At 41.4% G+C, this 17,408-nt stretch overlaps 1 protein-coding gene across 2 annotated transcripts in view; it reads right to left on the bottom strand.

The window, feature by feature from the left end:
• Positions 1–504: 504 nt before the first annotated feature.
• The window catches only part of pigq (phosphatidylinositol glycan anchor biosynthesis, class Q), a 43,533-nt gene continuing 26,629 nt past the window's right edge, over positions 505–17,408 (bottom strand). For both annotated transcript variants that reach the window (XM_086000429.1, XM_086000428.1), the window contains exons 7-11: positions 13,454–13,565; positions 6,807–6,887; positions 6,372–6,486; positions 5,026–5,087; positions 505–3,339 (exon numbers count right to left, since the gene is read on the bottom strand). In XM_086000429.1, coding sequence (XP_085856555.1) covers positions 3,187–3,339; positions 5,026–5,087; positions 6,372–6,486; positions 6,807–6,887; positions 13,454–13,565 — 523 coding nt within the window. In that variant the 3' untranslated portion in view covers positions 505–3,186. The remainder of the gene's footprint in view (positions 3,340–5,025; positions 5,088–6,371; positions 6,487–6,806; positions 6,888–13,453; positions 13,566–17,408) is intronic.

Genomic DNA, 17,408 nt, shown 5'->3' with positions numbered 1-17,408 from the left:
TAATCAGATTTTTAAAAATCTATTAATATTTAAACCATTTGCATTATCAAAAAAATATTTCAGTGAAAAGAGACACTACAGAGCTCTGTTATTCTTGTGGTTAGACTGAACAATTCACTCGTAATTGCACCAATTGTTCATTAAAATGTACGTGAATTTGAGATGACATATTTTATGCTTCAAGCTGGAATAAAGCCCCTTGATGAGCAAATAAATGCAGCTAGCAATAAGTTTACAATCTGAAAGATATATTGAAGATGTCATGAATGTACAATGCAAGATTGGTTAAGTATCAGAATTGTATATATAATCAAGAGCAGTTGACTAGAATTTAATAAAATGGTATTCATGGCACTGTGATCTTCATACTTTGGTGTTGTCTTGGCATTTAAATAATGAGTTAGTACTGGCATGCCAAGGCAGTTGAGCTTGCTTGGATTTCACTTGAAACTACTAATAAAATTGTGATTGCAAATGTTTCTGCAGAAAAAACATATATACAAATGGCATCAGAAGAGATTTTATTCACGATATTAATCAACTTTCATACATGTCATCACATATGGTCCTCTATATAAAAAAACCTGGTAGCTCAATTCTCAAAGTAACAAGGCTGTGAGCAGAAGAAAAACATAACTTTTCCAATCACAGCTTTGGCCCGGAATTTACGCCGACCTTCCTGTTGGCAAGTTATGCTGAAACTTCCTGAGAATCTCATTACCATACGCCGGAATGTAAAAACCGACATGTAACAAGTGGAAATCAACATAAACAATCGGGGCCTGTGGAAAGTGCCAAACTTACATCAGATTCCCTCTTCAAGTCCCTCTTTATGCATGAAAATTAAAGTTTGAAGCCACTGAAGCATCATTTATGCACATTAGACACAGAGGGTTCGAATTTCCAAGCCCCGTGGAGGCGGGAGTGGGGGGAAAATTGCAGAATCGGGGGCACGAACCCTTCCCGCCCCCAACCCGCCTCCATGCCCGTTTCCCAGGAGGCGGGTACCCGACCTGAGCTGGGAGCCGCCTCCCCGAGGCGGGAAGGGGATTAGTGCCAATTAACTGCCTGTTAACAGTTAGTTAACAGGCAGTTTTTAACCTAATCCCTATTTTTAGCCCTGAAGTGTGGGCTGCCCGACGGCTCCAAACCACGCCAAGTTGGCGAGGCAGACCGTCGGGCTGAAGGGTTCGAGATGTCCGGTGTTCAGGTGAGTGATGGGTGCATGAGTGCAGAGGTAAGTGTGTTTGGTGTGTGTAAAGTGTTTAAATAAGTTTTACTTACCAATGCAGGCTTCCTTCCTTCAGGTCTTGGGAGTCCCTCATCTCACCGGCACAGAAAGCAGAATGGCCGCGAGCTGTCAAAAGCTGCAGCCTTCTGCTTTCTGTTCTGAAGAGATTTCTAACCGAGTCTGTGGAGAAGGACTCAAGTTAGAAGTCAGATTGTCAGCTTCACAGAGCTGTCAAACGCTGATATTTCATCTGTCAAAAGTTCTTGACAGATGAAATGTCAATCCCTGACGTCACCTGTAACCGGGTGTCCCTTAATTGGCCTGCTGAGCCCGCTGGGCGGGCTCAACAAGGTCAATCAAGGGAAAATCACGTGGGTTGGCCACAAATCGATGGAGGAGAGACTACAACCCAAAAAGTGTGAGTCTCGCCTCCATCACATCCCCATTGACAAAATCCAGCCCAGAATGTTTAGGGAAAAGCAATCGTGGAAGTTTTTCAATTTGTAATGCAAATTAATCTGATATCATGAAGATGCATTCACAGATACAGAAGATCCATTGTAGGTCTCAGTGAGGGGAATAAAAAAAGGTTGCCATTAAACACCAGAAATAGGACTTTGGGTCCTGTTGTGCCAAAAACGTTCGGTACAAGTTTACAGCCGTTCAGAACTGTTGAAAATTCAGGAATTTGGCGTGACCTGAACTTCTGCATGGGGGCGGAGCTATGTTAATGAAGGGCAGAGGGTTACGGGAGAGGTTTCGCAGCAATGGTGTAAAAGATTCAGGAAATTCAGGTGTATATTTTGTGTCAAAAATCGGCATTACGCCATACTTGTTTCAACATAAGTTTTCAGGAAATTCCAGGCCAATGTAACTTTCAGTATTGCAATTTGTTGAATACCCCACAAGATCAAAAGGGGATCTAGCCCCGTTTAGAACATTTCAATAACTTGCCCAAGAACACAGCTCTCAGGCAAGTGTTCTGAGAACGATGGATACCCCATTATTCCTCTTCTGTACAATGGATTCTAGAAAGAAGAATATGGTAACAGGCTTGTGCAGTACAAATGCACTACTAAAATACTGTGTTTAAAAAAAAGACAGAAACATGGTTTAGAAGCATTGCAACAGTTATGCAGTGAAAATCACTGAAGTCACCCATCCCTGAATCTCTAGGAAACAATACCGTCACCATGGCAGTGAACAAAATGCAAAATATTTAGCTAGATTGTTCCATTACAGGGCAACACAGGTTTCTGAACACTTGGCAGTAATCAGATGTTTTTTTTTTAAAAAAGGTGGATTTTCCAGTTTATATTTTTCTCTGAAATCAACACAAAAATAGTATTTCTTCAATTTAGAGATGGTTGTGTCTAGATTTGACAATCTTTCAATGGTACAGCTATAGCTGATAAATGAAAATGAGCATTATATTAGACAATTACTATTAAAGTACCAATACACATGAAAAATGTCACTAAATACAAAAAGGAAATGCTTGCCTTTAAAGTATAAAAAGTGATTTGTTTAAAAACAGTGCAATAATGATTCAATTTTACAGCAAATTGAAGTGCATTCTTACAGAACGCGAAAACTGCACCTAATGTGGAAAAGTGCATTTGCTACAATAGAGGAAGTAAAGTGTGAAATTGTACTTTAAGACATGGATACTTTAATATCCCAAAGGACCTTTTAATCTTTCTCAATGTTAATATATTTTTTTAAACTTTGCAGTATTATGTCAATCCACTGATAATTTTACAGCATAATTTTGGCAATAGTAAAAATCACTGATTTTGAAGTTATAACTTTTTAAAAAACATTTCACCATATTAAAGCAAACCTATTTTAAAAGAAAAACTTTTTACCCTTAAAGCAAATAGCAATGCAGACATAATACAGGAAATTAGACACAGACATACTCATTAGGACTGCTGCTTTCAGGCTGCATTTTCTCAGTCTTGTTTCTCAGTTTTGTGTTTCCAGGGATAAATCAGTTCCCCAAGGAACAGTTTCTTGCACAGCGCTGCCCACGAGTCCTTTGGATAACAGCTGTAGGTTGGCAGTCTGTAATGCCTGATTATCATCCCACAGGTCAGGGGATTAATCTGTCATGAGAACAGCAGTGATTACTCAAAAAAAAAAACCCAGCTTTTTGCATTTGGTTATTTTGCAAAGTCTATTTTTCTGCCATTTAATACTTCTCCCTCCAGTTTAAAGCTTTGGAGAATGCAAAAATACGAGAATCCAGTGATAAAATCAAAAACTCTATCCAATAATTTTAAATCCATTTAGGCATAAATGATACTGCCTGCTGTGGGTAGATAAAATACAAACATTTTGGTGCAGGGGCAAGCACATCTATTGTTCCAGAGTTAACATACCTGCCCAAAGTGGTTGTTTGATAACTAATGAGCTTTCAAGGTTTTAATAAAAATCTATGTCTAGTCACCTAGATAACAGCACTGAAGGTCACTTTAACCTGCAATACCTGACATACTTGGCAGCTTTCGTAGCATGCACTACAAAAAAATGATTTACTTTTACATTGTGCCCTTAATGTAATGACATTTTCTGAAGTGCTTCACAGAGGCAAAGTTAACCACACACGGACCAGAGAAGGGTTAATGATGACAGAAGGCATCACGAAAGGGGTATTTTTTGATAAGAATTTTGAAGAAGCAGGAGGGAGAGGTAACAAGCCAGACAAGTTTGGGGTGAGCACTAGAGTGAGGGGCCGAGACAGCTGAAACCTCTGCAGCTGAAGGTGCAGTGGGGAGTAGGGGGGGGCTCCAGAAAAAGGCCAGATTTAGGAGAATGGCAGGAATATTGGGCTGAAGCAAGGGAGGGGCTAGGCCATGGGGGGACTAGTCGGTGGAGACAACGACAGCAATGAATGCACTGGAGGACAGGGAGCCAAAGCAAATTGGTGAGGCTAAAGCTGATACGGAGGTGAGACTTAGTGCGGGTAGTAGAGTTTTCGATGAGCTGATATTTATGAAAAGTGAAACTCAGGAAGAGAATATTGAAGTAATCAAGTTTGGAGGTGACAAAAGATAAGCATTTCAGCAGCAGTGGGGGTGGGGGTGAGATAGAAAAGCCAGAGGTGGAGATAGATGATCTTGGTGAAATAAAAAAAAAAGACTTGCATTTATATAGCGCCTTTCATGACCGCCGGACGTCCCAAAGCACTTCATAGCCAATTAAGTACTTTTGAAGTGTAGTCACTGTCGTAATGTAGGAAATGTGGCAGCCAATTTGCGTACAGCAAGCTCCCACAAACAGCACTGTGATAATGACCAGATAATCTATTTTTGTTATGTTGATTCAGGGATATTGTCCAGGACACCGGGGATAACTCCCCTGCTCTTCTTCGAAATGGTGCCATGGGATCTTTTACGTCCACCTGAGAAAGCAGACGGGGCCTCAGTTTAACGTCTCATCCGAAAGACGGCACCTCTGACAGTGCAGCACTCCCTCAGCACTGCACTGGAAGTCTAGATTTTTGTGCTCAAGTCCCTGGAGTGGGACTTGAACCCACAACCTTCTGACTCAGAAGCAAGAGTGCTACCCACTGAGCCACAGCTGACACTGTGAATTCAAATTAGAAAAATTAACAAAACAGATCATTCCCAAGTATATAAAATTCATGAAACTAAACTTTTTTTTTTAATAAAAGGCGCTGTGATACCATTACAATCCTAAAAAGTCACATCAGCTTCCTTACTGACAGTCAAATTAAGATGGCCATTCAGGATAAAGGTCAGTCACAGTGAAAATATTGAGATGTGTACCTGCATTAACAAGTGAAGAGGTTTGCCATCTACCTTCTGAAAAACTTGAAACTTAACACCAGCTGTAGATAAAGCACAAAAAGATAAAACCATACAGAGATCAACCTCTGGAATACAGTTTTTCCATTCTAAACCATAAAAGGATACAGCAAGTATTTTGATGTGGTATTTTTAAGTTTTATAGTAAAATTTAAGAACACAATTTGTTCGCCAAATTATGAACACCACAACTAGCTTCTATAAAGGCAGAGTCCATTAGCTTTTATCAATTATCAATCCAGTTACATATTAAAAAATCATTAACATTTTATAATGTCAGATCCAATGCACTTGGTTGAAAGTCTGTGGATGGAAATTTTAAACACCCCCAGCAATAATATCAGACTTCCAATAAACTACATCTAGGAGAGCTAAGCATTAATCACAATATCATGCATAGAAGTCTGGAAATGGAATCTCATTTCTACAGAAAGGTCTGAAAATAATAGCGGTATGTTAAATTATGTCTACAGAAATACTAATGGACCTATATTTACAACATTAGAGAAATCTGGTTGTTCATGCAAGTATCCAAAATATAAAACCAAATGAACAAATGACCCAGATTTTCCATTAAGAATAATGGGGAGGCTATCAGCGCTCACCGTTATTATGGAGTAAATTGGACAGCAACTTCTAGGATCTACGCTACGCTACACCGGTACCTCGCCAGTACTCGGCATTAAAATACATGAGGGGTGTGAAGTTGGGGTACTTACCCACTAACACACCAGAAAAAGTTAGGACTGGTGCATTCAGGTGCAAGTGAATTTTTAACAGCGTGAGAATTCTTAATTACTGCTAAACAACTTCACTGGCATTGAAAATTTAATTTTACAAGCGTGGAGTCTCATTCCTTCAGAATTTAATTGTTGGAGATTTCAAAAAAAATTAAAAATTAAATTTTTTCTACTTTTTGTTTCTGTCGCTTTTATTTCATCCTCTTAATCCCACCTCCCCCCTCTCTTTATTTTGCTTTCTGTACACGATTTTAAAATGACTTAAATATTCTAACTTATACTTCCTGGTTTAGACTCTGCTTGGCTCTGAGTATTTTTCAATCTGGCTGGTTGAAGAGTCACGCTGTTGCTTTCCCTGCTCACACATACCACAGATCCCTTGTAGAGGACGCTACGCTGAAAAGGATCCCTAAATACCGTAAGTTGCCGCTCAAAAGCCCATAAAAAGTCTGTGGGAGCTGCAAGCATAATGAACAGCGAGTGCCGTTCCTTTGCCACTGACCGCAAAATCCAGGCCATTGTTTCCACGAGGACGAAACCAAATTAATTCAGCTTTTACAGTATTACCTGCAAGGATATAAGGTCGGCACAGTCTTAGTCCTAATGCATATAACGGGAGAGAGTTAATGAAGTCCACGAGCAAGTGAATGAGACCCTGCACGATAACCACCACAAGTCGTAACTGTTGAAAAATAAAAATAAAAACATGGGGTCTATGGCTGAATATAGGATCCAAACAAAAACTACTATAAAAGAATTTACCAATTTACATTACTTTGTGATTAGAGTAACGCCTACCCTATAAACCTTAAAAAAAAACTCACAAAAAAGCAGCATTACAATTTAATTTCTAACCATGCTCTAATCTACAGAAATAGTGAAGCATGTACTACAGCAGCTGAAGAAGCCCACTGTGTAACAACACAGAAGAGTTATCATAGATTATGCACTAATGATGTGCATCTTGATCATGTTCACTGAAGTACAACCAAAGCTCATTACCAGTGTAAATACAAGGTAGTAGAGTGCTGTAGTTGGCAAGAGGAAGAGGAGAATGGTGAACAGCAGGGTTCCAATAAACAGCTGTAAGCAAAAATAGAAGACATGACTGTTACATAAAAACCTATATTTTCTCCTTTAAAAACAAAAGTGTTTAAAAATACACATTAGACAAGTGAATAAATCTAGCATATACGGATATAATCCTGTGCAATATAGGGAATTGGTTATTGCAGTAATTTACATTTCTATATGAATGGTGTTTAGAATTCAACTTTTCACAGAAAATAACAGGTAATTAATCTTCTAAATGGGATAACTACGGAATGAGGAGGCCAGATTACAATTTTTCTGCACCCAACATTATTTAAATTGCATGTGGAAGTTTGGCTTCTTTCTGACAAAGCGGACGGTGCACTTGCAGTTAACAGCTCGTGATAAAGTTACTGCTGGTTTGAAAATGAATGAATAACCTGCAGTTGATTATCAAGGAAATTCTTTGTCCTATATTAAATATTCGCAAACTTCCCATTTTGGTGCAGTGAATTACATAAGATAAGAAGTTGGAGCAGGAGTAGGCCATACGGCCCTTTGAGCCTGCTCCGCCATTCAATAAGATCACAGCTGATCTTCAACCTCAACTCCACTTTTCCACTCGATCCCCATATCCCTCGATTCCCCCAAATCTAAAAATCTATCTATCTCAGCCTTGAATATACTTAATGACTCAGTATCCACAACCCTTTGGGGTAGAGAATTCCAAAGATTCACAACACTGAGTGAAGGAATTCAAACTCATCACAGACCCCTTATCCTGAGACTATGCCCCCTAGTTCTAGACTCTCCAGCCAGGGGAAACAACCTCTCAGCATCTGCCCTGTCAATCCCCCTCAGAATCTTATATGCTTCAATGAGATCACCTCTCATTCTTCTAAACTCCAGAGAGTATAGGCCCAATCTACTCAATCTCTCATCATAGGGCAACCCTCTCATCCCAGGGATCAATCTAGTGAACCTTTGTTGCACTGCCTCCAAGGCATGTATGTCCTTTCTCAGATAACGAGACCTAAACTGTGCACAGTACTCCAGGTGTTGTCTCACTAAAGCCCTGTACAATTGTAGCAAGGCTTCCTTACGCTTGTACTCCAACGCCCTTGTAATAAAGGCCAACATTCCATTTGGCTTCCTCATTGCTTGCTGTACCTGCACGCTAACTTTCTGTGTTTCCTGAACGAGGACACCTAAATCTCTCTGAACACCAACATTTAATAGTTTCTCACTATTTAAAAAAATATTCTGCTTTTCTATCCTTCCGACCAAAGTGAAAAACCTCTCATTTCCCCACATTATGCTCCATCTGCCACCTTATTGCCTACTCACTTAACCTGTCTATGTCCCTTTGCAGGCTCTCTGTGTCCTCCTCACAGCTTACTTTCCCACTTAGCTTTGTATCGTTAGCAAACTTGGATACATTGCACTCGGTCCCTTCATCCAAGTCATTAATATAGATTGTAAATAGCTGAGGCCTCAGCACTGATACTTGCGGCACCCCACTAGTTACAGCCTGCCAACCGGAAAATGACCCGTTTATCCGTACTCTGTTTCTGTCCATTAACCAATCCTCTATCTATGTTAATATATTACCCCCAACCCCATGAGCCCTTATCTTGCATAGCAACCTTTTATGTGGCACCTTATCGAAATCCAAATATACTACATCCACTGGTTCCTCTTTATCTACCCTGCTAGTTACATCCTCAAAAAACTCTAATAAATTTGTTAAACACAATTTCCCTTTCATAAAACCATGCTGACTCTGCCTAATGATGTTATGATTTTCTGGGTGCCCTGATACCACTTCCTTAATAATGGATTCAAGCATTTTCCCAACAACTGATGTCAGGCTAACTGGCCTGTTGTTCTTTGTTTTCTATCTCCCTCCTTTCTTGAATAGCGGAGTTACATTTGCTACCTTCCAATCCACTGGCACTGTTCTAGATTCTAGGGAATTTTGGAAGATCACAACCAATGCATCCAATATCTCTGCAGCCACCTCTTTTAGAACCCTAGGGTGTAGGCCATCAGGTCCAGGGGATTGGTCAGTTTTTAGTCCCATTAGTTTCTCAAGTACTTTTTCTCTGCTGATATTAATTACTTTAAGTTCCTCACTCTTATTAGCCTCTTGGTTCCCCACTATTTTTGGTATGCTTTTTGTGTCTTCTACTGAGAAGACAGGTACAAAATATTTGTTTAAAGTCTCTGCCATTTCCTTATTCCCCATTATAATTTCACCGGTCTCAGCCTCTAAGGGACCAACACTTACTTTTACTACTATCTTCCATTTTATCTGTTTTATATTTCTTGCTAGTTTACTCTCATATTCTATTTTCTCCCTTTTTAATCAATTTTTTGGTCATCCTTTGCTTTTTAAAAAAATCTGTGAATGAATTAAAAACACATTGAAGAGATAGAATTCAGTAAAATCATTCAAACAAATTAACCAAAGGAAAAGACAAAGGGATATTTAAAAAGGGAGATAGAACAGATCCAGGAACTATAGACCAGCTAGTTTAATGTCAATGGTAGGAAAGATATTGGAATCTTTACTCAAAGATGCAATAGAAAAACATCTAGAAACCGAGAATATAATAAAAAAGTCAGCACGGATTTCAAAAGGGAACGTCATGCTTGATCAACCTGATTCTGTTACTTCTTCGAAGTATTCCAAGACTAGACAAGGGTAATGTAGTGGATGTAATATACAGGGATTATAAAAAGGCCTTCGCTAAGGTATGGCAGACTCGTGACAAACGTCAGAGCATGTGGAGTCAGGGACAAGTAGCAAAATGACTAACAAGCTGGCTACAAAACAGAAAACAGACAGTAGAGGTTAAAGGTAGTTACACAGACTGGCGGAAGGTGGAAAGTGGTGTTCCACAGGCATCAGTGTTGGGACCACTGCTGTTCACCATTTACATAAATGATTTGGACTCGGGAATCGGAAGCACTATATCAAAATTTGCGGACACCAAATTGCGGAGTATAGTTACTACTGAAGAAGATTACAACAAAATACCAGACGATGTTGATAAACTTGCAGAATGGGTGAGTAAATGGCAAAAGAACTTTAATATAAATAAGTGTCAGGTGGTACATTTTGGTAGGAGGACTAAGGAGGCCACCTACTTCTTGGAAAATAAGAGTCTAAATGGGATAGAGGCGCAAAGGGATCTAGGGATACAGATTCACAAATAATTAAAAGTAGCAACGCAGGTTAGCAAAGCCATAAAAAAAATGGAAATAAAACACTAGAATTAATTTCTAGAGGAATAGAATTCAAAAGCAGAGAAGAACTTGTATAGAACCTTGGTTCGATCACTACTGTGCAAAATTCTGGTCTCCATATTATAAAAAGGATATAGAAGCACTGGAGAAAGTACAAAAAAGATATATACCAGAACTGAGAGGGTACAACTATCAGGAAAGACTGAACAGGTTGGGACTCTTTTCTCTAGAAAAGATTGGACTGAGAGGTGACTTGATAGTGGTCTTTAAAATTATGAAGGGGTTTGATACGTCAGCTGTAGAGATGTTTCCACTTGTAGGGGAGTCCAAAACTAGGGGTATATAAGATAGTCACGAATAAATCCAAGAAGGAATTCAGGAGAAACTTCTTTACTCAGTGGTGAGATTGAGGAACTTGCTACCACATGGAGTGGTTGAGGCGAATAGTATAGATGCATTTAAGGGGAAGCTAGATAAGTACATGAGGGAGAAAGGACTAGAAGGATATGGTGATAGGGTTAGATGAAGTTTGTGTGGAGCGTAAGCACCAGCGTAGTCCTGTTGGGCCAAATGACCTATTTCTGAGCTGTAAATACTTTGTAATAATTTGAGCACCTCTATTAAATCTCCCCTTAATTTTCTCTTTCCTTAAGGAGAACAACCCCAGCTTCTCTAGTCTCTCCACGTAACTGAAGTCCTGCATCTGAGTCCATTCTAATAAATCTCCTCTGCAACCTCTCTTATGCCTTGACATCCTTCCTAAAGTGTGGTGCCCAGAATTGGTCACAATACACCATGGGGCCTAACCAGTGATTTTATAAAAGGTTTAGCATAACTTCCTTGCTTTTGTACTCTATGGGCTCGATTTTGTCAATGGGGAGCTTTTGGAGGCGGGACTCCCACTTTTTGGGTTGTAGTCCCACCTCCATCGACTTGTGGCCAACCCACGCTATTTTCCCTTGATTGACCTTGTTAAGCCCGCCCAGCGGGCTCAGCAGGCCAATTAATGGACACCTGGTTACTGGTGACGTCAGCGATTGACATTTCATCTGTCAAGAGCTTTTGACAGATGAAAAATCAGCGTTTGACAGCTCTGTGAAGCTGTCAAACACTGACAACCTGTCTTCTAACTTGAGTCCTTCTACTCAGACGGAGAGCTCTCCAGACCAGAAAGCAGAGGCTGCAGCTTTTGACAGTCCAGCGGCCATTCTGCTTTCTGTGCCGGTGAGCTGAGGGACTCCCGAGAACTGAAGGAAGGAAGTCTGCAGGAGAAAGTAAAGGTAAGTAAAACTTATTAAAACACTTACCTCTGCACACATGCACCCATCACTCACCTGCACAACGGACATCTCAACCCCTCCAACCCCTGCAGACCAACTGTCCGCCTCGCTAACTTGGCGTGGTTCGGAGCCGTCGGACAGCCCACACTTCAGGGCTAAAAATAGGGATTAGGCAAAAAACTGCCTGTTAACAGGCAGTTAATTGGCACTGATCCCCTTCCCGCCTCGGGGAGGCGGCTCCCAGCACAGTACGGATACCCGCCTCCTGGGACATTGGCACGGAGGCGGGTTGGGGGCGGGATGGGTTCCTGCCCCCCGATGCTGCAATTTTCCCACCACTCCCGCCTCCAAACCTGCCTCCTCGGGGCTTGGAAAATCGAGCCCTATGCCTCTGTTTATAAAGCCAAGGATCCTGTGTGCTTTTTTTAAAAACAGCCTTCTTAACTTGCCCTGCCATCTTCAAAGATTTGTGTACGCACATCCCCAGGTTTCTCTTGTTCAACTCCTATGCCAAGTTCAAAATGTAGGAAAATCCTTGGTGTAACAAATTCTTTATCAACCCCTTTCAGAAGCCGATCATCATCTATGCCTTTTAAAAAAAAATTAGTTTAAAACTTTGACAAGTATGTTAAAAAAGGAGAAACTGTTTCCAGGGGCTGAAGGGTTGTTAACCAGAGGACACAGATTTAAGGTAATTGACAAAAGAACTAGAGGCGAGATGAGGAAAACATTTTTTAAGCAGCGAGTTATGATGATCTGGAATGCACATACTAAAAGGGCGATGGAGGCAGGTTCAATAATAATTTTCAAAAGGGAATTGGATAAATACTTGAAGGGGAAAAACTTGCAGGGGCTATGGGGAAAGAGTAGGGAGATGGAACTAATTGGATAGCTCTTTCAAAGAGCCAGCACAGGCACGCACGATGGTCCAAATGGCCTCCTTCAGTGCTGTATCATTCTACGAGTCTATGAAAGGTAGTAACCAAAAGAAGCTCCACTTCCCGAGCAGACAATATAAAAAGTAATGAGATAAAGTATAGCACAGTTTAGTAACAGGCTAACTTCTAGATTCTAAAAAAGAGCACCCCTTCCCGATCCAGCACCCTGCTATAGTGGAAAAGTTCAGCAGAAACTGATGATCTTAGAACTGAGCCTCCAGAGTTTGGAGCAACCGTAGACATCTCCTGGCCTCTACTCCATATTGAGCCCTATGATGGCAGGTCACAATGACATTTATGAAGTGCAGGGGAAACAAGATTTCACCTGCCTTCACCTACCACTCATGGGAATGGACTGGCAATAAAGGATGAGTTTTACCACAACTTCAAACTGTAGGAAAATGAGATATTTTAGCTCAAAAATCAGCAATTAACCACCTCATTGTAGAAGAATTTCATCCTATTCTATCAGAAATGTGCTGCACGGACAGCGTCAAAGTGTACACCACTACATATTTTCAGGTCAATGTCACCATCTCCTGTCCTTCTAGACAAGAGGCCATGACTAGATTAATCATTTCTCTAGACCAGTCATACACGTGACTGGCTTGCTGCCTGGCATGCAGATTTGTGCAGTTATCACTGTTTACAGTCTAAAGACTTGTACTCCAATTATGGAGCAATTCAACCCACAAGTATGTACAGAAGACATCTGTGGGGTAGTCTGAAAAGCAATACATGACTCATCTGATACATGGTTAGCCTGAAGATTGGAAAGCACCAAAATGTATAGGTGCCCTTCTTATAGGCTCAGTCCATCCTACACTTCCAGCATTCCACCTCAATCCTATCTCCTCCATTTGGCTGCACCTGCTATTACAGCTGACTAACTGTTCACAGCCATCTGTACACTTGTTTCTATGTATTTGTGAATGTCATGTGATCCTACATGTCCTGTTTCTATGTATTTGTGAATGTCATGTGATCCTACATGTCCCATGAATGATATGCGCCATAACTCACCCAGGTAAGGGCTGTACTACGACTTGTCTAGTAGATATAGATGACAATTAAAAAAAATACAAACATAATTCTCTGGTGCCCCCCCATCACGCGAGGATTTTAGACACCAGAAAAAATACACCACCTGATCCAAGTCATATGAGCAGGAGTCCACGCGCTGTCGCAGAACATTCCACTTCTTTCCTCTGAACAATCGCCAAAGAGATGATAAGCCATAGATCTTCAAACAATAGAGTCTATATAACAAGGAATGCATTAAAATGTTATGTCTTACAAATAAAGACTTTACAATCTTCATGGAATGCAGGCAGTTTTAAAAAATCTATTTACAAACTCTACAAATTGCACCATTTATGCACCAAATATCCATTGTTTACACACAAAATGTATTCTGAAATTGTCATTGGAAGGAAGCACCTGCCTTGTGTGAATTCTATTCAAAGCCTTTAAATATTCAGCTTCCCTTTTGATGCAACTATTCAGGTAGCAAGATTAAAAAAACAAGCTGGAATTGTGCCAGTTTGCAGGGAGGCCTGTTTTTCTCTTGAAAAGCACAAAAATCAATTAATGTTAAAATCTTTTGCATTTGTTCTGCCTTGTCTATTTTAATATTTTCCCATAATTTTTCCCTTGAGACTGACTCTTTCTCACTTAACACATACTTTTGTTCTGTTGCATCAGTTCTGAAGCAAGCACATTGACCTGAAACGTTAACTCTGTTTCTCTCTCCAGAGGTGCTGCCTGACCGGCTCAGTGTTTCCAGCATCTTTTGTTTTTATTTCTTATTTTCTTTCCTTTTTTGCAGTTTTTAAAAAAATCCCTGGAATCTCCAAGAGTTGTTGGTTTCTGGCTTTATTCAGACATCACAACAGCTGCTGCCACTTCCACCTAAAACACTATTATACCAACCGTGAAGTTTATTTTAAACATTTAAAAAATAGATTGTCGGTGACTAATTTAGTAAGTCTCAAAACACTTCACATTCCCTATACAGAAATATGGGCCCCCGATTTCGCCAGCGGGGACGGGATCACGGCGGGACCCGGTCTCGCTCCTGGCTCCAGCCCACGCTCTCCAAGTGATTTTATGTAGATTGGGCTTGTTAAGCCCGCCCTGTGCGTTTCCCGGCCAATTAAAAGGAAGCGGGTCTGATGACGTTATTTGACGACGCGTCATCAGCTGGTTTCCTTCAAGGGGTCATGTCCACATTCATTTTGATAGTTGTTCTGTCAATGTTCTACAGCATTGAGGTGCTGCAAACACCGACAATCACTGCACAAAGGTGCATGGCTGCACCCAGGCTCTCGCATGACTCCCTCCATATGCTTGTTACAGCACGCAAGGAGGTTCTCTTCCCTTCACATGGGCGGAGGAGACCGCCCCAGGACACCAACACAGCCTGGTTGCACATTGCACAGGAGGGCAAAAGCAGAGATGCCGTCAGGAGGACAAGGCTGCAGTGGCGCAAACCTTTCAATGGTCTGAGCAGATCATGAAATGTTACTGCCAAGCCACACTCAACCTCATCCTGCTGTGCCACCCATCACATCCACATCACTCTGCCTTCCCTACTGTATTCCGGCACATCTTTACTCACACCAACTTACCTTGCATCTCCACCCATCCCTCTCTATCTACATCATCACTTCCCCATCTCACTAGCCACCCCTCACACACATCCTACTCCAATCATACCAACTAACAACACACAAGGGTAGGCACTTGAGTGGTTTAGCCAATGTTCATGTGAAGTTTCTGTTAATGTGTTGTCAAACATTGAAACCTATATTTTCAACACTTTACCTTATTGGACAGATCTGCACTCACCTTTAGAAGTGGCTTAGTGAGTTCCAGTGAATGTTGAGACATAACTCTCCTCTCCCCCAAATGTGATGTGAAAGGAATGGCTTGGACATTATAGGGATGCTTTATGGTGCTGGTGTGGGGTGGTGTCAACCTGACGCATCATGTGTCAGCCAGGGTGTACAGCGTCAAGTGAAGTAAATCTGGCCATGGTGATGCCACTCCTGGCCTCCCGGGCAGCAATGTTGTTGGGTAATGATGCCCTGTGTAGCATCAGATGATTGCGGAGAAGGCTGGTGTTGTTGTTGGTGGTGATGTTGGTGTTGGGGCTGATCGTGGAGGGATTCAGAGGACCACGGTGAGACTTTTTGAAGGGCACCGATGTTGCTGGAATAGATGGCAGCTGAAGTTGAGATGACTGAAGTGATCTGTCAGTGGTGAGAGAGCTTGCTCCAAGGAGGTGACAGTGGATAGAGGGTTTACTCCAAACATTTCCAAACTGCATACAGCTCAAAAGTGTCTTCCAAGTCCTAAAGGGTCAAGCTTCTGACATTGGAAAGTGACCAGCTGTGAAATGGTAGCTTTCAGACCACTTTTGCAGCTGTCACCTATTCACAGCAATGGGGAGACATAAAGAACCCGACCTACTTACCGGACGTGAGCCCGAGTGACGGGAACCTCGTAAAAAAAAGTGGTAAAATAGAAATAGGCTGGCAAAATTGTAGTTAACAAGCATTTAACTATCTTAAATGCCTCCCCCACCGCTTGGTGTCGGGTTTGTTCTGAAATTGCAAACCCGACACTTTGGAAACTTACATGGAGGCGGGTTCGGAGCAGGTTTCCAACCCGGTCAATCATTTCGATTTTGACAGCGGACCCGCCTCCAAACCCGCACTCTGAGCGCCGGCAAAATTCAGCCCATGGTTTCAAGTCAGTTCTTACCTTAATTACATGTCATTTGTTTGTAAAGGTTTTTAAAAAAAAGTCTAGTCAGACCTCAGTAAAAACAAAAAGTCTACACTCTATTACAGCAGAGTACTACATGGCCTTTATAACTTTCAAAACCAAGAACTTTGCCTTTTGATTCTTTCAAAGAATAGCTGGCAGGAACGATCCAAAAAAATCTTAATTCAGAATATTTTCTAAAACTTTATAATGACATTTATTGTGTTGGCTGTGTGCCTGTCCTCTGCCTCCTCACGTCGGGTGTGTTCTGACTGCACAATGCCTGGGCAAGGGATGGAGGGAGGGATGCAGGAGAATTGGCCTCATAAAAAGAGTAAGACGTAGAGTGAGACTTACACAAAAAAAAGGAGGGAAGCAGTTTCACAACCACGAGACCCACAAAAAAACCGCGAATCAGAAAAAGAGAGGGAAAGACAGGGAGAGCAAGAGTAACAGAGAGAAAATGGGGAACAAGCAGAGGTAGATAGTTGCAAGACAGTTTTAGTTAAAAAAAAAATAAAAATTAATGGGCAATGTCACAGGAGATCAATAATAAAATGTCGGGACCAATTTTCACTACCCCATCTGAAAATTGCAGCACTGTACTTACTGGCCTGTTCTTGCCTGCCGCCATGTTGTTGGGGGCCTCGAGAGAAAGGTGACCAGAGTGCCCATGTGTTTCACGTGGACGCCTCATTAAGGAAAGTAAATCAGGACACATAGGACAACAATGCAATTTTCAGGTACCAATGGGAAAAGTGGCACTGCATAAGCTCTTCCCGTTGGAGAGCGGCCCAATCAGTGATCTTTAAAAGAGGCCGCTCAGAAAAGAAGTCATGCGACTAATTTTTGGGGTGCCAGCAGAGCACAAATGTTCTTCCTGGCCTCACAAAAATCTTCTGTCCGGATGATGGTCCTTTTGTACCCCCACCCCACCTCCACGATCGCCTCCCCTACCTCTTTAACACCAACTTCTGGTTTAGATACACGGGAGGTGGATTTTTCACCCCCGTGATCCGCGAGCTGCCTGTGATCAATGGTTCAGCACTTACAGTCTGCCAATCACATGTAAATGAGGCCCAACCATTAAAATGGATTGGGCTTCTCAGCAAGGACATTCGGCAGGCAGTGCAACCACTCCACCCGCCATTTGTCTGATGTCCGTGCAAAGTTAAAATTGGCCCCAATCGGTTTTATTTTGTGCAGAAATGTTACTGTAGCCCCTAACGGGTTAAGTCTAGCAGATTTATTCAATAGATTTTTTGCAATTCTTGAGTAGGTTCAGCATGTGATAGGATGGTGCTATGAGGTTTGTCAAGCTGAAAATTGTC

This window comes from Somniosus microcephalus, chromosome 11 (genome assembly GCF_052327205.1).
Source record: "Somniosus microcephalus isolate GS21.2 chromosome 11, FLI_Smic_1.0, whole genome shotgun sequence".
Lineage (NCBI taxonomy): Eukaryota > Metazoa > Chordata > Chondrichthyes > Squaliformes > Somniosidae > Somniosus > Somniosus microcephalus.
The sequence above is the reverse complement of the archived record's forward strand: the minus strand, read 5'-3'. Positions and strand labels throughout refer to the sequence as shown.